Source organism: Thamnophis elegans, chromosome 3, assembly GCF_009769535.1.
Source record: "Thamnophis elegans isolate rThaEle1 chromosome 3, rThaEle1.pri, whole genome shotgun sequence".
In the NCBI taxonomy this organism is placed as follows: Eukaryota; Metazoa; Chordata; class Lepidosauria; order Squamata; family Colubridae; genus Thamnophis; species Thamnophis elegans.
This window is the reverse complement of record NC_045543.1, coordinates 71,166,013-71,188,828: the sequence shown is the minus strand read 5'-3', so window position 1 is coordinate 71,188,828 and position 22,816 is coordinate 71,166,013. Positions and strand designations below refer to the sequence as shown.

Sequence of the window (22,816 nt, the reverse complement as noted above, 5' to 3'; positions counted from 1 at the left end):
GTGTGTGCATGCGTTTGCGAAGGCATGTGTGTGTGCCCAAACCCCCAAAATGCAATGTGCATGTAGCCCCTGTGCATGGCTCCCACCCCACCCCCACACATGCATGCACCCCCACACATGCACCCTCCACGCATGTCCCGCCCCCCCTCATGTCATGTACACATGGGCCCCGCATTCACCCTGTGCTTGCACGGCAGAGACCTGATGACCAGCTAGCTGATGGGAGGCACGTGCGCATGCACAGTGGAGCTGAACTAGGGTGATGGTTCATAGGCCCAGAGAGAGGGTGCTGCATGCCACCTGTGGCACACATGCCATAGGTTCGCCATCACAGGAGTAGCCTAAAGAAGGGCACTGCTGGTTCAGCAGATCAAAACATTAGCCAGGTGCCTTTTACACAACCACATTTTGTTGCAAACCCCAGTTTTGCCTCCTTGAAGTACAGAGCAGGTGTACAATTTTGCTCCTTTCCCTAGAAGTGCAATGGAAAAGAAATGTACTTTATTAATTATTGTCATTGAAGATACGTCTTTTGATCAAATGTATAGTTGGCAAAATTTAGCTGCAGGTTAACTTAAAATAGAGGAACAGGCATCTTCTCCAGGCTATAGAGTAGAAGGGCTGACCCTTCTGCTGCAGGAGTGTAAATTTTCCAATTGGGGGGCAGCTTAAACCAGCTATCTGTCCAAATTTGCCTCAAAGTGGAGGCTGAATATAGCACAATTGCTACAAATTGCATTCCTAACAGAGGTGTACCATAAACACAGACTTTAATCCAGGGATGTCTAACCTCGGCAACTTTAAGACTTGTGGACTTCAAGTCCCAGAATTCCCCATTCCACATGGGGAAATGGCTGGCTGGGGATTTCTGAGACTTGAAGTCTGCAAGTCTTAAAGTTGCCAAGATTGGACACCCTTGCTTTTAACCCAAACACTGACACTAGTATTAAAACAAGACGACAGGTAATCCTCAATTTACAAGCACAAATGAGCACAAAATTTCTGTTGCTAAACGAGACATTGGTTAAGCGAGTTTTCCCCCATTTGCAACAGTTGTTAAGTGAATCACTGCACTTGTTAATAACACCATTAAGGACCATGAGGTCCTGCAATGGTTGTAGGTGTGAAAAATGGTTGTAAGTTACTTTCTTCAGTGCCTGTTAACTTCAGTCCATAAATTAACTGGTTTAAGTAAGGACTACCTGTACTAAAGAGGAGGGGGGAATTGCCCTCTTCTCTGTGGTGGCACAGTGATTAGAATGGAGTTCTGCAGGCCACTTCGGCTGACTGAAGACTGCTGATTGCCTGCAGTTTCGCAGTTGGAATCTCACCAGGTTCAAGGTTGACTTAGCCTTCCAGCCTTCCAGCCTTCCAAGGTGGGTAAAATGAGGACCCAGATTGTTGGGGGCAAGAGGCTGATTCTGTACGCCGCTTAGAGAGAGCTGCAAAGCACTGTGAAGCGGTATAGAAGTCTTAAATGCTGCTGCTATTGCTATTCTCCGCCGCTGCTAAGCGAGGCCAAGGCTGCCTTCCGAGGCGAGATCAGAATAGTCCGAATGAAAGAATAACAACGCCCCGCAGGTTCATGTGAGTGTGCCCGCTTTCCGTAACCGCCCTCTCCCCGCCCGCCGCCGATGCAACCCAGGGGCTGGGGTTTGCAAGCCAAATAATGCTGCTGCCGGAAAGCGGCCAAGGCGACCACTCGGGCTGCCTCCTACGGCGTGTCACCTGGCTGGCTGGCTGGCCGCTCGCTCCCGTCCCCCGCTCCACCTCTGACGGTCGCGGCCGGGGTGGATTACAACCCCAGCGGGACGAACATGGGAAGGTCGCCGAGTGTCGGGCGGCGCGGCTGAAGGCTTAGCTCTTCCCCGTCAAACCCCCTCCCTCCCTCCCCCTTTCCCCTCTTCCCTCCGCGGTTGCTGTTCCTTAATCCGAAAAGCCGCCTTCGCCCCAAAAGCCATGGAAGATTGCGCCCTGCCCGACCTGCGGGACGTCGAGCTGAAGCTGGGGCGCAAAGTCCCCGAGAGCCTCGCGCGCTCCTTGCGCGGGGACGAGACCGCCGCTACCCGCGACAAGGAAAAAGACCGGGAGCAGCCCGGCGGAGGGCCTGGCGTCGCCGGCTTCTCCGCTGCTCGAGCCCCCCGAGCCGCCATGCTCGGCGGTGGCGGAGCCGGCAGCGGCAGCGGCTCCAGCGCGCTGGAAAGACTGGAGACCAAACTTCACCTCCTCAGGCAAGAAATGGTGAGTATCCCCCCCTCCCCCCCCAGCCAGCCAGCCAGCCAGCCAGCCAGCCAGCCAGCCGCCAATAACAAGGCAGCAGCGCCGGATCTGACCATTGTGCGCTACTGCTCACTTTGGAGCGCCGCTCCTCGGTTTGGCAAGCGTTTTCTGGGTGCCCCCTTCTCCGAGAGAAATTGAGAGCGAGAATAAACTTGGGAGGGAGGCCAAGGACGCCAGATGGGCCCAGAGGTGATTAGGTCTGTCTGCCTATCTGTCTCTCTCTCTCTCTCTCTCTCTCTCTGTGTGTGTGTGTGTGTGTGTGTTTGTTTGTTTGTTTGTGTGTGATGATTTCAAATGCCTGTGATATAAACAAGAGTGTTTCTGAGCGTGGTGCAAGTGCAGGGGAAGGCAGACTTTTGCTGGCGCCCTTTGGATCCTGGGATTAAGTATTCGGTGGGAAACTGTCTGCTTGAGATCCAGCTTTCAAAACAAGGATATTTCATTGAGACATTTCAGCAACGTGTTGCATGTCTCCTTCCTTCTGGACTCCTCGAAGATATGTTTTAGGTGAGTTTCCTTAGTACCCTTTTTCCTCACAAGGGATGGAAAAATCACCTGTCCCCTAAATAATCCAGGTAAACGATGGACAGAAGTCAAAATGTAGTTGATGGACATGTTATTTTATATGGACCCCACAGCACATTTTCTTCTTACTGCCATGTATCCAGTCTGGCTCTAAAAGATTGGAAGGTGGATTGCAACCCACCTGTGGGTGTGCATGTGTGTGCAGTTTCTCTTGCATGTTATAGGTTCCTGTAGTAAACTTCCAACTTCCAAAGTCTGTCTTTCTTAGTATCCACTAATGTGCTGAACCCTCTGTAATTAATAGAAGTGTCTTTTTAATAATTAAATAACTTGGAAATAATGAATACTTCCTAATGAAGTGTTCAGTCAGGAGTCTACAAATACAGAAGGATTATTTTGATAAGTTAAACATTTCCCAGTTGAGGGCCTGGATTCACCTTTGCTTAGAATTCAGTTGTTTCTTAATGCTGGATTCAACTCCATCACCACTCCATTCCTTGGGATTCTTTCAAAGCTTTAACTTGTACCCTGATTTAATCCCGAATTTCTTCTCAGGACCATGGCTAGTTCCTAGAACATTTTTATGTCACTGTAAGGAAAAATGCCACTGGACACATGCAGAGTATGTACAACTGACTCACTGGAACCACGTGCATCCCAGTGTTCTTAAACCCAGGAAGTTTACTATAATCAATCTCTATCAATCGATCATTGTACTAACTGCATTGCTCATAAGCTTAACTCTGTAGAACCATACTTTAATATATTGACTTCAGTATTCCATGGTCCTTTAGTTAGGAAAAATAGAATTGCAATATGTAATCTTAGCATACCCATTAGGAGCACATCTTCTCCTTTTAACTTTATCCACAAAGCAAACAAGCATGCAAAATTGTCTTGCACTAATAATTCATTTCACATAGTATCGTTTTGAAGCAACTTATATATTTATTCATAACTGTTCAAGAAGTACAGTCCCACTCCCCCCACCCCATGAAATTCTAAACAACCAATAATGGTGCTATGCAGTCCTCTTTTATAATAAGAATGTGAGAATTTTAGAGGGAGATTCCTGCTCAGTCTCCACTATGAAGTTCAGCAAACTCTAAAAATTACCGGCAGTGATTGAAACTATTGAAAGAAAAGAAAAGACTGGCTTCAAAAAGGTAGATTAATTTAGAGCCTTGGCCTGCTCTGACCAGTCCTTTCTTAGATTAGTTGCTGACCCTCATATCCATCCAAACAGCACCAGTTTGGCACCCTTCTGATCTCCTTTGCCTTTTCTTTTTTTTTACAAAGAATGAAAAATGAAATTGTGTGTGTGCTGAAACTTACCCAAATCATGATCTATAGTTTAGATGCGAAAGAAGATAAATTAATGATGTTCCATACGTGTGGTTTACCCGGGCCATCGCTCCTTGTTCAGATAATTCAGGATTACTGTGTTGGTCAATTTGTTTGTCCATGTGTTGCTAAAAAGAGCACCTAAAGACTATCTGAAGCACCTGTTCTACTCTAAAGACACATTCAGCAGCTGCTGTTCTTTATCCTGAGAGGCAATCATAGTTGTCAAGTAGCAGTGCCAGGGAAGCAGAAACTAGCATTACACAATGCATATGGTTCCCAGATACATATCTTTTTGAAGATATACAGCAGTTCATATTTACAGTAGCTATACTGTATAATGCGGACTTGAATAGAGTTTGAGCTGTTCCATTTTCCTATCTTATACTTAAGAAAGGAACATGGTGGCTTAGTGGCTAAGATGCTTGTCGATCAGAAAGCTCATCAGTTCGGCGGTTTGAATCCCTAGTGCTGCGTAATGGAATGAGCTCCCATTACTGTCCCAGCTTCTGCAACCTAGCAGTTGGAAAGCATGTAAAATGCAAGTAGAAAAATAGGGACCAACTTTGGTGGGAAGGTAACAGCATTCTGTGTGCTTTCAGTGTTTAATCATGCCGGCCACATGACCATGGAGACGTCTTTGGACAGCACTGGCTCTTCGGCTTTGAAACGGAAATGAGAACCGTTCCCTAGAGTCAGGAACAACTAGCACCTATGTGCGAGGGAACCTTTACCTTAAGAAAGGACTCTGCTTCCCTTTACACTATTATTTTTTCCCCACACTGATCCTGGATCGGTGGACATATATTTGTCAGATATACTTAATGTGAGAACTTGTGCAAAAGACTAGGATTGACTAAATAACTTTAATAATCCCTCTATTTTTAGATGAGAGGGCTAGGTTTTTAAGATTATGAGAAACCAGGACCATTATGTTGATTTGAGATCTCTGTCCCCAACTTTCTCCTCATTGGGTCCTGTTTCAGTGTTTGATTTTTCTTCTTTTATGTCTAACAAATCCAATAAATGGGAGTTTGTACGGAAGTGAAATAGCTGAAGTAAGTTATGAAAGTATATTTCAATCCATTAGTTAAACTTCCTTGAATGGGAAACATAATCAAATGCTTTATGCTCTCTGAGCTTGGCTGTTTGCTTGCAGAGGTTTCATCACCCGACTAAGTAATATCATTAGTGTTTAGGGTGTTACCTAGCTGGGTAATGAAACATCTGCAAGCAAACAACCCAAGCTCAGATTGCACCAAGGACTTCATGTCCTGAAGTTCAACCAGAGCTACATACATTTTTTTCTGTTGCAAAATATAGATCCAGCTAACCTATCCAATAGCTGACATATCTTTTCAATAGGGCCTCTTCCATGTATGGAGCCCAGAACAATTGTGCATTTCTTCCTTCTTCAATAGAGTCTTGTGTTATGTCACACTTGAAATAGAAATTGTGTATATTTGGTAGCAATGTATATTTGAACATTAGAATCTCTGCATGGAGCAGATAATTATAGGGAATATTTCAGAGGTGGGATTCAGTTATCTTCCCTGCCGGTTCACAAATGTAAGCACACATTCCACATCTGCGCATGGGCACCACCTTTTGCACATGCGCAGTGCTCACACACTACATCGGGGTGGGTGGGCAGAGTCTCCTGCAGCCACTGCTACCGGTTCGCCTGAACCAGAGAGAATCAGCTGAATCCCTCCTCTGGAATATTTGTAACAATGTTCACGGCTGGCTTCTATGCTTCTATTGCAAGAAATGAACAATTGTTGGCCGCCCTTAAATTAATTTCATGCATTCCTGGAGTTTATTTAAAAGCCACCCATTCACATTGTAGGAGTAATTTTTTCCCAAACTTCTACATTGGGAGTAAGAAAAAGAAAGAAGGTATGAATGACATAAAAAAGGAATATTTGAAAAAAAGACAAGTTTGTCTCATCCATGTTTTTCAGCCCCACCTTTGTTAACAAGCATCCTCCTACAGATTATCTGAAGGGAATACCGCATGAGGTTGTTCACCACACATTGTGGTGCTTTTTCAACACCAGGATTTCCAGAACAACTAGAAAGTGTTTTGTGAGGTTTTCTGGGATTCACTTTTTGTTGCCACTGTATTCTAGTTATACAAGTAGCTTGTCCAATAATGAAGAGACGTTGGCAGATATTGCCTCAGATATCAACTGAAACAGCTGGGAAAACATACCAGAAAAACTTTGGATGAAAGTTCACGAAGAATACAATTTTTGTGAAAAGGCAATGAAAGGCCTTACTACCATTTCGATCCTCTTCTCTTTATGAAACTAGATTCCCAGATCTCACTGCAACTAAATATTGAAAAACATTGAGTCTCCTTTTGTTTATTTATAAATCAGATTTTTATAACCTACCATCCTGGAGACTCTGAGTGGCAAATAATAATCATAAAAAACATACACAAAACCAAAAAAAGAGGACACGATATGAAAAACCATGTTAACATTTATGATAATAATGAAAGATACCACAAGAGAGGGAGATTTAAAAGGTCCACCTAAACAATGGAGCCATCTGAGCCATTTAAATCAAATCGCCAGGGAGCTGCAGCCCTGACAACAGCCAAGACTTCAGAGCTTTACAGATTATCAAAAAGGATGGAGGTAATCTAATTTTGAGGGGAAGAATGTTCCATAAGGCAGATGCCATTAGGAGGTAGTAGAAAAGTAGAAAAAAATGCATTTCATGGGACCCATTAAATTAATGTCCCTATGCAATGGTACTTACACAATGCTTATTTTATCAAATCTAGTGGGGTAGGCTGATGTAATTGAGGAGAAGTAGTCCCTCAGATAACCTAGTCTCATGCCATGAAGGGCTTTAAAAATTAAAACCCACACCTTGAATTGGACTTGAAAGAAAACCTGCAGCTAATGCAGTTTGTGGAATGGAAGTGAATTCTGTATAGAGAACATCTGCGATGTGGCATTCTGTACTGGCTAAAGTGTCTGGATACTCTTCAAGGGCAGCCCCATGTCGAGCTCATTGTAATAATTCAATATGGAGGTGACCAGGGTATGATGCAGGACAGAGCACAACCGCTGCACCAGATAAAGCTGTGCAAAGACTGTCTTAGCCAGGGCTACTACCTGCTCCTTGAAAAGGAGACATGAGTCTAGGAAGACCCTCTGGGATGGGTTGAATCTGTCTGAGATAACACAATCCCATACAGGCCATGGTGAGTTCCTACTGATTCAGACTGGTTCGGCCGAACTGGTTGTGGTTTGGTGGCCTGGGTCGCTGGAACTGGCAGCAACCCAGGCTTGCCATGTCCCTGAACCAGTTCTCCAGGCAGTGCCTGTGACCCTGCCATCTTTTTTTCAGTTCTACCCATGTGCAGAAGAATTTGAATTGTGCTGCTTGTGCATCAAGCATGCCCCCGTGCACACAAGCGAACTGGCAGTAGTGCCTGCCGGAACCCACCCCTGCATACAGCACCAAAGATGGCAAAGCCCTGGAATCAGTAGACCCACAACCCAAAGCCACTCACTTACCAGGATTCAGCTGAAGCCTGTTGTTCCCCATCTAGACTTTCACAACCTCCAGACACTAGGACACAAGTGTCAAACTCACTGTGTCACGTTGCCGTCACATGATGTTTCATGATGTTTTTTCTATTCGTGGAGCTGGGGTGGTCATGGCCTGGCATGGTTCATCTGGCCCGCAGCCCACCAGTTTGACACGCCTGCACTAGGACAAGATATTCATGATATCACTTAAATTGGCATGGGTGAATATATATTCTTATCATCAGCATACTGATGATACCTCACTGCATGAAGTATGAGGTTCACAAATGAACTCACCTAGGGCCACATGTTGCTGTTAAGTGGAGTGGAGAAAGCACCTAACCCTGTAACACCCCATATGGGAGTGGAAAGTGGGATCTCTCTTGCCAATTGTGAAGGAAGGAGGTGAATAACATCATGCCATTCACCCCCCGATTCTCTGAGTCAATCCAGAAGGATACTATGATTGATGGTACTGAAAGCCTCTGAGAAGTCAAGTAGGGCAAGGATGGCTGTATTAAGTACACCGATCCCACCCATGCCAGAAGTCATCTTAAAGTGCAACCAGTGCCGTTTCTGTCCCATACGCAGATCTGAATCCTGACTGAGGATTGCATGCTAGATACTGATGAAATAAACTATTGAACGTAAGCTGTTATATCCAATTAAGATTTATAGTCAATATCTTAAATGCAAGGAAATATAAGGAGTATTATTAAAACAAGTTTTACTTCAAAATTAATTTTCTCATTTTATTAGTGAAACATTCAAAGATGTTCTCATGATTGTTTCAAAGTCTTGAGAAGCATGCCTTCCAAGTAGAATCAACAAGTACATTGTGAGAATATCTTCTCTCACAGATCTTTGCATTGGCCCACATAGACTTACAACTTTTTGATAGCCTGGATTATTCTCTCCAAAAGAATATTTCCATTCCTACTTCATAGAATAAGTACTTGCTGACTAATTCAAATACTTCTGCTAATAGTTCTCTTGTAAAGAAATTTGAGTTCTTTTGAAGATAATAATCTTCTGGTTGCTTTGATACTTCCCCTTCAGTTCTTTTCAGCGTAGCATCTCTTATACAAAGGAATCAGAGACTAAAAGAAGATAAGTGGCTACTATCACAGCGTAGCAATTGGCTTGGCCTTCTCAAGTCATTTCACTTTGCTCCTTGACATTTTCAGCTTTCTTTAAAAAAAAGAAGGTCTTTATCTTAAGAAGATACATATAAGGATTGTCAAGAGCACTCAAACACTCTCAAATAGTTGCTGGAACACAATCATCCTAGACTTGTGTGCAACCGGATCAAATCTTGAGTCAGTCACAGGGATCAGGTTTATTCTTCCTTGCTTTTGGGATCATGCTGGAGCCCATCATCAGAGAAATTCTCTCTCCAGAATATGTGCACTGTGTTATTCTAGGTGTTGTATTTTATTATGGTGCCTGGTTGTATGTAGCTTTTAGTTGTTAATTAGGGTGTTGGTGGCTGGCTATTAACTTGTTGGTTGTTTTTTCCTTGTGCCACTGCATCCTTGGCTTCTAAAATACCTGATAACTTGGTGGCAAATCAGCACTCTTCTTGACTAACAAAGGTTCTGTTTTCCAGGCTTCAATAATTTCTCTGGCTATTTTTATCCCTGCTTGGCCAACAATTGTAGTAACCTTGAAATTGAATGTATGGCCTTGTTAATTGGGGTATAAAGCTTCAAATGAATTTGGATTTCCTCTCATTCGTGTTCTCGCAATAGTTCATCCTACTCATCTTCCAAGTTCTCTAGATTGTAGCAAGTTTATGGTAGAAAGAATGGGAAGCCAGACATTACTTTGATTTTCCCACAGTGCCCTAGAGCACCTGATTTCAAATTATTAGATGTAGCCAGCATGACAAGATAAAATAAAGATAGACAACCTAAGGGCCCCGTAGTCCTTCAAAATTTATCAATAGATTGATCGGTTTAACTGATTCAGGACTATCCCTGCATCGTTTCCTCTTCTCTATTATCCTGGCTGAAGGAAGAGTAGTGCTGCAAAAATGGAATGAGGTATATGTTGGATATATTTGTACTGAACATGATGATATGAATGGCTTCCTACAACTCTATGATTCTGCTTTTCTCTCCTGCTGCCTAAGGTTTTCATGTTGTGTGCAAAAAAAGGTGGGTCTGAGATGGAAGAAAAGTGGAGCAGATATACTATTAGTGAAGGAGTAGAAAAGTAGACTTAGATGACTATTTCCACCTTAAATTATTTGGGAGGTTTCTCAGGGTCTGCTTTCTCTAGTTACCTGGGGCATGGTGAATAATCAAGAAAGCTATTAGGGAACAAAATATAACCTATGTAAGGATTGTGATGTTAGTAGGTAAAAGAAGATATAGATGGCAGGTATACTGGCTAGTATCACTTCTAGAAGAAAGGTGGGTATAATTAAAGAAAGAAAAGTGAAGGACATGTGCTCTTCTTTTTTATCCAGGACAACATGTTTGTTGAGAATTTGGGGAGTTTCAGAAATGAATTAATATAATACAATGTAATGTAATATAATGCAATACTGGGAGTATACCAGATTTAGGAAAACTGCCAGATTCTGTAACTCTGTTTCATAGAAATTTTGATTGGCTTCCTTATAAGCACTGTTTCCTAATAGGTCCTTAAAATAATATGCAATATAAATACCACTCAACCATTCAAAGCATTCTTAGTATAACAATAAACATTGCTGCAGTATCATTCATAAAACCCAACCTAAGATATATATTTCAAGGAATGTTATAGAATAAGATAAACCATCTTGGAGCAGTAATAAAAGTCTAACAAAGCAAAGCAATCTTTGCTCTGTAGAACACATAAAAAACTAATTTCAGGGATAGTCTCAACCAACAACGCTTTTGTGGCTGGTGAATATACACAAGCGCTCTGATAAATATCTTCAGAAGTAAGCTTCTAATTTCCCTCTTGGTATTGAAGGTTTTTAAAACAATCTGATATTGTTACAATGGAATCCTTGGTGCTCTCTGAACTTGTTTGTTTGCTTGCAGACATTTCACTACCCAACTAAGGAACATCATCAGTGCACTATGTTACCTAGTGGGATAATGAAATCAAACAACCAAACTCAGAAAGCATCGATAACTCAACCCTGAGCTACATGTATTCTCTTCCCATTGGTAATACACTACTGTACAACCTAATGCTACATAGAATAAGATAAACAATCTCGGGGCACTGTTAAAATAAAAATCTAACAAAGCAACGCACTCTAAAACACATAAAAGAGCCAATTTCATCTAAGGGAAGGAGTTTCACAATCAGGATGCTACTACAAAAAAGACCTCAGGGATAGTATTAACCAACAATGCTTCTGTGGCTGGGGAATATACACAGGAGGAGTAGATAAAAATCTTAAGCAGCAAGCTTCTAATTTGCCTGTTGACATTGAAGGCTTCCAAAGCAATCTAATTACTTAGTTAATGTTCTTTATATATACTCCTTGCCAAACTATATCCAGAATCATAGAAGCACTTCAGCCTACGATACTCATATTGCTCCGCTTTTTCTAAGGAAATGAATTTTCTGACCTCAGCATAAAATCATGTGTATTTATTTTTAATGCGCACAATTTTATGCCAATCATGTACAACTAGCTATCCCATTATATGACATACACTTTAAATACTTAATAGATATACTTTGATGGGAATAATAACTGTTTAATATTTGCTCTAATATATGTACATTTTTGTTCTCGTCTCCCTTTCCCTTAAAAATCCCCACTATCTGGTTTTTACATCTAAAAAAACTCACTTTAGGAAAGAGCACTTAATAGTACATAGCCAGCAATTATGTGTTTGCTGGATATAGGAACATTTCCTCTACATGCTTTAATTGCTATTTATTCAAGGAAAGGAAAAGGGTAGTTTTGGTCTTCATGTGGCAGCAAGTTAAGCCCCAAACAATGCAATGAACAGCTTACTTTACCAATTCCTGCGATGAAGTCTTGTATGTTTGTTGTTGCCAAGTTACACATTTTCAATACCAACCAGGAAAACTAATATTTAGATACACTGAATCAGTGGTGGGTTGTAGGCGGTACGCCCCAGTACGGGTGTACCGGACCCTGCCCGAAGCACTGGGTACCATTATGGTATGGTGCTCCGGAGGGCCCGCCAGCCTGCCTGAGCTCCTTACCTGTCCTTTAAAGCCTTCAGCGCTTCCACGCACGGGCATGGCGTGTACAGCGCCTGCACAATGCTCCTCCGAGCAGCTGGAGTGTTGGGGAGGCTTGCTCAGGCATCACTGGCAGGTACAACGCAGACATGTGCCGTACCCGCATCCATGTGGGAGACACCGGGTCCATTTCAACCATACTGGTTGTAATGGGATCCGGAACCCACCACTGCACTTAATGTAAGTGGTTACTATTTAACATGGTCTTTAGTACAGTAAAACATTTTTTAAAATCTGTCAACTACATATTTGGCCAGGTTGATAATTGAGTTTAAAGAAAAAGGATTTAAACTTGGATGGATAATATTCAGCATGTTATTTTTATACTAATTTGGAATGGGCTGCCATGAATTTTCAGCAAGAGGACCAGAGGTGGTATTCTGCCGGTTCTCCCTGGTTCAGCCAAACCAGTAGCAGCAGTGGCGGGAGACTCTGCCCACCCAGCCAGCCATCATCATGGACACTCTGCGCATGCCCAGAAGCGTCCCCACGCGCGCACGCATGCTCTCAGTTCCAAACCAGTAGTGAAGGTAAGAGAAAACCATTACTGAAGAGGACAGTGATACCTTCCGAGTGAACCTGCCATGTGTACCTTAGCCAGAGCCCTAACATATATTCTGCCAAACAACATTTTTTGCCTGTGAATTTCAATGAGGCAAAATGGGTATAGGTAGGATAGAAAAGTGCCCCTTTGTTGGAAAAAAAAATTGGGACCCCAAAATGTATAAGCAGCATCGCTTGCCATCTAAGCAGATAGCCATGATATATGTCAATCAGAAGCTGAAGACAACTGAAGCATCCTTCTCATAGTCAACTTTGATTCAATTGTTTCCTAGGCAAAGATCCTATAGGACTGTGATGGTGAACCTATGGCATGCGTGCCAGAGGTGGGACGCTGCATCCTTTCTGATGGCGCACGAGCCGTTGCTCCAGTTCAGCTCCCATGTGCGTGTGCCCTCTGCCAGCCAGCTGATCTTTGGGTCTCTGCCATGCATGTGCGGGGGTTTGCAGGGGGCTGCATGTGCATGCATGTGGAGCAAGGTGTTGGGGTGAGGCACATGCAGGAGGCTGTGCATATATTGCATTTTGGGGGTTCGGGCACACACACACATTCATGTGCATGCGTGCACATTTTGGGCACTCAGTCTGGAAAAGGTTAACCATCACTTATATAGGGTAAGCTGTAGGGATTGCTAACCAACTATTTTTGAAGATCCAAAGGCATTCTACCTCTGCAGTAGAACGACTGATTTGAATACAGTTGCTGTAATTAATTCTTTGCAAACATGTAATGTTAATATAGCACTTAGGTTACAGTTTAGTGCTCTCAGTATCAGATCACAAAATATATCAAGACCAGGAATACATATGACATCCATGCTGATGGATATACAATTTATACAGATGTTGGGAAACAGTATATCTGCTTGGGTAAATCCCACTTACTTATATACAGAAATGAGGATGCTCAGAAGCTTCCACATGCTCAGAAAAGAGTCTCTTATTTTTATGGGTAGACTCTCTGGTTTTCCAGTTGCCTCTTGAAAAAGCACCTTTGAGACAACCATGACCTGGATGACTGAGAATCTCCATAGACATTGAGCTGTATTAAGTGAAGAAGAGATGTAGCTGTGTAGAAGTAAAATGCTTTTCAGCTATAACAGCAGGCCCCAACCTTTTGGTCAGCAGGGACCAGTTTAGCAGAGAAAGGTTTTTCCGCAGACCAGAGGGGCTGTGGTTTTGTGTGCTGCCTGCATCCCATGGATGGGGCTTCACTTGTTTGTGTGACCCTGGCATGCCATGGACCAGTGCTGATCCATGGACCAGAGGTTGGGAACCCCAGAGATATAGGACCAAACATAAGAGAATGATATCAGCTACATTTTATTGTTATTTGAGTAACAATTATCCAAGTTTGTACAATTAAAACGGTACATAGAGAAAGATCTAGGACAATTTTAGAAGATTTATTAAAAAGATATTTATTTTGATAATTTGACTGCAGGTTTTTGCTCATTCTTCAGCAGCCAAACTATTAACTTTCCAACAACTTTCAAAATATTTTTTAAGTTCAACATTTTTTAAGTAACTTTACAAATTTACAGAAGTAAATTTGTCATATCACCAAATTGAATTCAAGACTTGGTGATTTCGGAGAGTAACCCTCTACAAATGATATGTCTTTACTTATCTTAATAAGTCATGCTGAAGTTCACAATCTTAATCTTATATATGAGTCCTAAATCAAAGAGGTTGCTAGATCATAAAAGCTGTTTTGTTGCTGACGATATTTCTGGCTTTGTAGAAAGATGCAGGAGAAGCCTCTGAAAAAAGTGTGTGAGACAGAATGGGAAAATATCTACATCAGCACTGCTTTTCTTTCTGTATACAGAGACACGAGATGGTGGCATTCTTTTGCTGTTGTAATCCACGCCAAAAAGTGAACATGTCATGGTAGAATGGTCTTCTGAAATGTGGGAGAAATAAGAGAAATCAAGCAGAATGACCAAAGGAAGAGATGGAAGAGGATAGCAAGACCAGTTCATATGAGCAAAGAGGTCAAGTGGATAATCCTGCCATTAGCCAAAAGAATGATCCAAACCAGTGTTTCTCAACCTTGGCTCTTTTAAGAGATATGGACTTTGTGCTGACTGGAAAATTCTGGGAGTTGAAGTCCACATCTCTTAAAAGCACTAAGGTTGAGAAGCCCCAGACAGTTTTGCAATAAGGTGTCCAGTAACATATTGGAATACAGGTTTACATTATATGGTTTGCTGTAAATCTAGATAATCTTATGTGTTTAAATTGATAGTTTTCCTTCTGTTTTGTAGTTTTGAGACAATCATGGATGTATGGTCAGCACCTAACACCTTTGCATTTGTACCATAATCTATTTTAGGGTTCAGTGGCTAAGACACTGAGCTTGTCAATCAGAAAGTCAACAGTTCAGCAGTCCGAATCCCTAGCACCATGAAAAAAGAGTGAGCTCCTGTGATTTGTCCCAGCTTCTGCCAACCTAGCAGTTCGAAAGCACATAAAAAATGCAAGTAGAAAAATAGGGGCCACCTTTGGTAGGAAGGTAACAGCACTCCGTATGCCTTCGGTGTTTAGTCATGTTAGTCACATGACCACAGAGACATCTTCGGACAGTGCTGGCTCTTCAGCTTAGAAACAGGGATGAGCACCGCTCCTAGAGCCAGAAACTATTAGCACACATGTGCGGGGGAACCTTTACTTTTACCTTAATCTGTGTTTAAGGCAACTTTAAATATCAACTATTTTTATTTTGAGTTTTTGTCCAGAATAGAAGGATTTATAATTTATAAAGATTTATAAGAATGAATAGAAAGTGAACATAAAACAAGTATATATGGATGTCCCTTGGATCAAAATAAAAAGAATTACCACAGTGCCACTGAAGTGAATGAAGTTCCAGTGATGGGAAATAGAAATAATGATGCTTATAGAATAATGAAATGAAAAGTGAATAAAATGCATAAGAGAATGATTGATGCAAAGAAATGAGAATGTGAGAAATCTATAAACAAAGAAAAGGACAGTTGCAAAGAGAACAAGCAATTAAAAGAGATGAAGAAAATGTGAAGTCCTTTTTGTTACATAGACATTGGATGTCTAAGGAAAAACAAAGAAGTGGAAATAGATTCTTACAAAATATATAGGATAAAAACAGAAGTTATAAGGAATACATGGTTGGAAGTGGAATAAATATGGAATGAACGAACAAAAAGGAACAGTTGAAGCGATTCATTCATATAAAGAGAACAAAGATTGAATTGCAAACCAATATATGATGGATTAATGAATCTATTGAGAGGGACGTTCAAGGAATTTGAGGCTATGCACATATTTATCATACTAAGGAATGTGCTGGAGTGTGTATGTGTGCGCGCGCGCGCGTAATCTTATCATGTTCAAGTCTTTAGTGTTCTGTGGTATCAAGAACGAAGTGCTAGTAAGGTCCAGCGGAAATTAAATTGCAATTTATCTCTTAAGTGTTTTTCAAGAGTGTGCTGTTGCATTATTGATGAATCAGCTAACTGCTTTTCTTGGCTCATGAAATTTGTATCTGAAAATTCATTTACTGCTGTGTGGTACAAATGTTCCATTTTGCCTTAGTTATTCTGCAGATGCTAAGGTTTTGTAAGTTCTTAAAGATTATATATCTTGCCTGTATAATAAAACCAAATATAAAAATGGAAACTCTGTTCTTCAGTTATATAAATATATTTACATAGTGAACCTTAAAATAATCAAACAAATGAGAATAATCAATGTTTAATCCAGTGTTTTTCAGCCACTGTGCTGCGGCACACTAGTGTGCCGTGACATAGTGTAAGGTGTGCCGTGGGAAAAACACTTTATATATAGTCAATATAGGCACAGAGTTAAATTTTTTTAACATTTTCTAATGGTGGTGTGCCTCGTGATTTTTTTCATGAAAAAAGTGTGCCTTTGCACAAAAAAGGTTGAAAAACACTGTTAATCAATTAAAAATCTGTGAATTTAAATTTCAAAATTAAAACAAATTTTATGTTTAGTGTATTCACTGTGTGAATGAGATTGCAAAGGGATTTAACTTGTTTGGTTCATCTTATAATTTACACAATCTAATTGTGGATATGCCTTGAAAATGGGCTTTGATTTTATAAATAATAATGTAACTAAATTATAGGAATCTATAATTGGGCTTTTGTTTCCATTGAAATACATTTGGTGCTGACCAATAATTTATGGGTTGGCAAAAAAATGCTGTGGTTTTTTTTAAAAGAAAATAATCCGCATAAACTTTAGGAATTTATTAATATGTTTTCAACCTGGTTATAATATTAGCATTACAATTTCCTGTCTCAAATATTTTTATTACCTTTTACAGAGCATACACATAAAAGACAATATAAAATAATAATCAAGAAAGAATAAAGAATATAAGATAGTGTTAAATATTGCAGCTATGTCTGTATTAAAAGAAACCATCTGTTTTCTCAGTAGTTTTAATATAAAGAATCACCACTGGGAAATGAATTATGTCTGAAACAAGCTTTTTTTTTACAGTTTGAAGTATCAAGTATTATGAGTTATGCCTAAATGGGCATTTCTGCACCTGGTGAAACACAAATAGGTTAGATTTCGGAAGTCCTACTGAGATAGAATCATCTTGTGCTGTATCCATCCATTTATTCATTCATCTATTTCTATTCTCCAAGAGTTTAAGAGAATGAGGATTTCAACTTTGCTTTTCCCATTCTGAGGTTAATCACCATATCATGGCATTTCTCATAACACAAAAGTTTAGGTTACTCAAAGATTTAAATCCATATTGTATTCCCTCTTCTGCTTCACCAGTGGAACAAAAGACTTACCTCATACAACACAAAAGCCAGTGGTGCAATTCAGCCCATTCTATCTGGTTCGGGTGAACCAGTAGCAGTGACGGCAGGAGGCTCTGCCCACCTGCCCAGATTTCATCTTGTCCCGTTTTTGATGCTCAGTGCATGCATGGAAGGTCCTGCGCAAGCGCGGAGGTAGCAAAGGTAAGTTGATTTCACCCCTGCAAGAAGCCCAGGAAGCTCTACCATGTTGCTTCTTTATGGCGCTCAAGAGTAATGGGTAATGAGACAAGTAACGAGACAAGAGATCCTATACCATTTCAGACATGTGACCCTCCAGTATCTTCTTAAAAACCTCCAGCGATAAAGCACCCACAACTTCTGAAGGAAAGCTGTTCCACTGATTAACTATTCTCACTGTTAGGAAGTTTCTGCTTAATTTCAGGTTGCTTTTCTCCTTGATTAGTTTCCATCCATTGTGTCTTATCCTGCCCTCTGGTGCTTTGGAAAATAAATTGACCCCTTCCTCTTGGTGGCAGCCTCTCAAATACCTCTTTGTGGTTTTCTATGTGGAATCCTTCGGTGTGGTTTGCAGATTCTTACATTAGTTTTGGAAGACAGGAAAAAAATATTCATAGTCAGCAATATCCTGCTTTTTCTTATAAGAAAGACAGCAAACATGATTCTCAAGCCATATGCAGAAAGGAAGAAAAACTTCTGCATTGACTTAGTTGTTTTCAGTAGCTTAGTTGTAATGCCACAATTTCTGTGTGTATGCTAGAAAGAATTGGACAATTGCATTGGAAATATGGGTATATTTATCTTTTAACAGTTTTTACATTTACATGTAACATAAGACCATATATTTCCAAGTGATTTTGCTAGTTTGCAGTGTAGGGATAACCATATACAAAAACAAAAATAAAATAACAACTACAGTTGCCCTAATGTGAACAGTTTAGTAAGTAATTTAGTCTCTATTTTATTTACTGAAAAATATTTCTAGTCTGAACATTCAGAAGCTGACTTAAAATGTAAGACTAAAACATAATGAAAATTTAAATAACTGAAAACCTGAATAAGATGTTCAGGGAATGGAGTATTGATACTTTTCACAATATTGGTTCCAACCTACAACTTATTGAAGGAAATTAAAAGTATGCAACATTATAAAAAAATGTAGATCACTGTTAAATATACTGATGAATTTAACCACAACCATCAGCTGCCATAGCTAAAAATGAGGTGCTGAGAGTTGTAGTTTACCAACATTTGAACAGCCACAGATTAGGATTAGGTTCTGTATACTTTTTACCACCTTGCAAAGTCAGTGGGAATTGTAAAATGTTGATACAAGTTTTCAATATGGATATTTATATGGTCATACTTCCTAATTAATTAATTGATGTTTGGACAAGTCATTGTGATATTTACCTGTTACTTTATATACCAAGTGCAGTTTTCTAATGTTTTAATGACAGCCCTTTGGGTTTGATGATAATAATTTCACAATTTGCTCTTCACTTTTTAAGAAGGATGAGTATAGATACTGAACCTAAGTCTTTAATTATAATAACATTGCATTTTTGCAATAAAGACAGTTTAGAATAGCTGCTGTTACAACACAGCTGAAACTATTTCATTATTTGATGTGGTGCATGCATTATCATACTCTACAGGAAAAACCAAAGCAAATTAAAAGCAGAAATACTAAGAGAATGTTTCAAATAACGTTTATTCAAATACTAACTGCTAAATGAGAACAGGATGTGACCATAACTGTTGCTAGTCTTTATCCAATTTGAGTGTGATATCATGAAGGAGTTTTGTTGGTTGGTTTTTTAAAAAATAGAGTAGCCTTATAAAAGGCAGTGTCCCTTTACTTACAGAATAGATTAAATAATGACTTTTTGGACTGGAAGAATGAAGAGGGAAAAATATAGGTGTCTCAACTCCTAAATATAATTACAAGTTTCTTATAGATCTGTACCAGACTGTATTCCTTGATATTTGCTTGGATATAAATTGTGGAAAGCTGTTAGGTAAAGGTAAAGATTTCCCCGCACATACATGCTAGTTATTTCCGGCTCTAGAGGCTTATGTCCATTTCAAAGCCGAAGAGCCAGCGCTATCCGAAGTCATCTCCGTGGTCATGTGGCCGGCATGACTAAATGGTGAAGGTGCACGGAACATTGTTACCTTTCCATCAAGGTGGTCCCTATTTTTCTACTTGCATTTTTGCATGCGTTCGAACTGTTAGGTTGGCAAAAGCTGGGACAAGTAACAGTAGCTCACTCCGTTATGGGCGCTAGGGATTTGAACCGCTGAACTGCCAACCTTCTTAGCCACTGAGCCACTGTGCATTTAGTGGATCCTCCTCTTAGGACACATGGTTATGATTCAGCCTAAAGGTTGAATTATCAAAGAGGCAAGGTCTTCTAGGAAAGGATGAAAAAGTTGCATCATGAAAAAGAAAGAAAGGAAGATGGTTGATTTGAAAGGTTGAAGATGGGGTGCAAAAAATGGGGGAGGAAATAGTTACAGAGGGTTCTTAAAATGCAGAATGAATGGAGAAGAGTGGAACAGATGTGAGAACTGTAGAAGAAGAATGCACCAATTCTTTGGTCAGTGGTCAGGAAACCACCACCAAAGGAATCCTTTGAAAAAGAGGGCAATGTGTAAAAGAGTATATTTGAACAGAGTTGAATTTATGGATGGGTGGGGGAGAACAACCATGGAAAGAATTATATGCAAAAAAGGAAATGTGCCAAAAACAAGATAAAGAACTCACTTCCTCAGAGTCTGGATTTTTTCCCTTCAGTTTATTGCGAGCTAATAATGCAGATGTTATATTCATATATCAAAAGGGGGGGGGGGCGCTTAAGAGTGGTGGATAAAAGGCTATACTACACAATACACCCTATTCATTTTTCCTATTTCACCCTCCCTGCAGAAAAATGCCCACTATAAATATCAGCAAATCTATGGAGATTGTTGGATCCAATTTGACTACTCTGGGTTAGCTGGGTAACAAAGAGGATAACCGTTAATTTTATATAAATACACATAGATATATGGACCAATACCTGCATGCCAGTGCTTTATCTATCTATATTGTCACTTGAAATCTACTGTTTTTCAATGCCTGTTATTTTAATTAGAACTCTCTTTTATTTTAATCAGTAAAAATAGGTAGATACATATTCATATTTAGTATGCTAAAAGACACAGATTATCAGCTAATTTTTGAAAAAGTAACTAAAATTAATTGTTTGAGAAGAAAGAGCAATCTATTTCTTGGGCAATCTATTATTTCCTCCAAAATTCATATTCATTGGACTTTAAATCACACAGAGATACATACTAGGTGTGCTGCTCAATTAAAGTATGAAATAATAAAGTGTATGTAATGGTTATGTTTTATTCCCCAAAAGGGAGAACTGAATGGAAAAGCTTGATGCGGCTCGGCTAAAATATCAACAATTGATTTTTCCACCTGTTATTACTGCAGGGAAGTTTAATATACATACTATATGAGAGAGAAACAGATTGCATGTCTGTCTCCATATAAACTTTACCGATGGATGCATATCATCATCTTAAAATACTTAAGAAAAAATGCCTAATAAGGATTCAGCAGCTAGGTTATTACCAGCTGTGCTTTTTACCCATATGCAAAACTTTTATTATTATGTTTGAGAATTAGTCTGCTGCTTTCTTTTCTTGAGTTCTGTTATCAGTCCAGGAGATGCCAAACCAAAACAGACAGGAAATAAAAGTAATGTGATAGGACTAGCAAGGTCATATTATCTAACCATAATTGTTTGCCTCACTAACAATACGTTTACTTCCCTAAGCAAAATGACTATTTTACTGGATTTTATTTTTATAATCTCTGCAAAAATCTGCCACTGTATGGCAGTCCTGCAAAACAAAAACATGTAATGCAAAAACATTTAACTATGCCTATGTTAAAGTAAGCCCACTGAGTCTAGCGCAGTGGTTCCCAATGCCCCACAGGGGGGCAATTTGATTTTCAATGGGAGCAATTTGAATCTTGTTTAAACCAAGTTAATGGTCTTTTAGGCTTTCTCTGTGTAGGTAGAGTTCACTTTTTGAGCAAAGTAAGAATTATATGTTCGGGGGGAGGGGGGCAGAGATGCTTAGATGGGGCATGGCCAAAAAAAGGTTGGGAACCACTGGTTTAGCGGGACCTTCTTCGAAAATAAGCATGCACAGGTTTTACATTGTACAACATAGTAGCTTAATAAATAACAGAGAGGGAAGCCAAAGCTAGTCCTTGCCAACCCATTCAGCTGTAATGAAGATTTATAGAGTGCATTTCTATGCACAGTCCAGCATTTAATGGGCATTTTTTTAACTGTTAGTATATACTTTCAAGCAGATATCCTTGTGTACTTAGCTTCTTCTATAGACAAACCAAAGGCTCATGAAATGTGCATGAAAGATTGGCCTCATTTTGCTTATGCTAATGAGAATTCAACTGATAATCTTCTCAAAAACAGACTAATCTGTGCAATTCGGCATGTTTCATCTTATATTTAACATTGTATGCCTACCAGTAGTACAGACCCATGGGGACCGCCTTATGATCCTTTTCTGTGCTGATCATAGTCTAATTGGCCACTTGTCTTTGTGGTTACAGGTTGATCTCAGAGCCACCGATGTCAAGCTAATGCGACAGCTCCTGATCATCAATGAAAGCATTGAATCCATCAAGTGGATCATTGAGGAAAAAGGGACTATCACCAGCAGAGGCAGCAGCTTGAGTGGCAGCCTCTGTAGTTTGTTGGGCAGCCAGGATACCTCCTTGAGAGGAAGTTACAACAGCTTGCAAGACTGTAGTGATGGACTGGATGGTATATCAGTGGGAAGTTACCTGGACACTTTGGTAGATGATATCCCTGGCCAGCATACTCCTTCAGATGTGGACCAGTTCAGTGACTCTTCTCTCATAGATGACTCACAGCCCCTACATAAACATCCCAAGATGGAATCCAACGAGTACTACTGTTTTGGTTAATAAAACCAAGATCTACGAGAGACACGCATGCACTTGTATTTATGATTCCTCTATGCTGCTATTTGATGTAAGCATTTTTAAAGCACCTTTAGCAAATACAATGTACTTTAAATTTGCTCCCCTCTCTTGGTTGCTGCTCCTAGGTTTTATTCTCCTTTCTTCCTGGATGGTTGTCCTCTTTTTGTTATTCTAATTTATTGTGATTTCTTTCTCCTTTTTTTATAATATCCCATTTGACTTCTTTTTTTATATAAAAAATAAAGATAAAGGAAATTTATCTGCAATCCTAAGTCCATGAATGAACTTTTACTTAATTCTGCATCTTGCAGACAATAAAACACTTCCATTATCTGAAGATTGGATACAGTGTTGGCGGATGATAATTTCAGGTGTGATTATTATTTAAACCCCTTTCATTTGGGGCATTCAACCAAACGAAGCTTACAAAGTGTCTTATGGAGATTAATAATGCAACTTTCCTTCTTATAAGCTTG

At 40.0% G+C, this 22,816-nt stretch overlaps 1 protein-coding gene across 1 annotated transcript; it reads left to right on the top strand.

Moving 5' to 3' along the window:
- Window positions 1–1,626: 1,626 nt before the first annotated feature.
- On the top strand, window positions 1,627–22,599 carry LURAP1L (leucine rich adaptor protein 1 like). Its single transcript, XM_032214264.1, has 2 exons — window positions 1,627–2,241; window positions 21,945–22,599. The coding sequence occupies exons 1-2, from the start codon at window positions 1,960–1,962 to the stop codon at window positions 22,320–22,322; spliced, it is 660 nt and encodes a 219-aa protein (XP_032070155.1). The 5' UTR covers window positions 1,627–1,959; the 3' UTR covers window positions 22,323–22,599.
- The last annotated feature ends 217 nt before the right edge of the window (window positions 22,600–22,816 follow it).

Coding starts and splice junctions, on each gene's coding strand:
- LURAP1L (XM_032214264.1), top strand. CDS start 1,960: ATGGAAGATTGCGCCCTGCCCGACCTGCGGGACGTCGAGCTGAAGCTG. Junction 2,242..21,944: donor ACCTCCTCAGGCAAGAAATG/GTGAGTATCCCC, acceptor TTGTGGTTACAG/GTTGATCTCAGAGCCACCGA.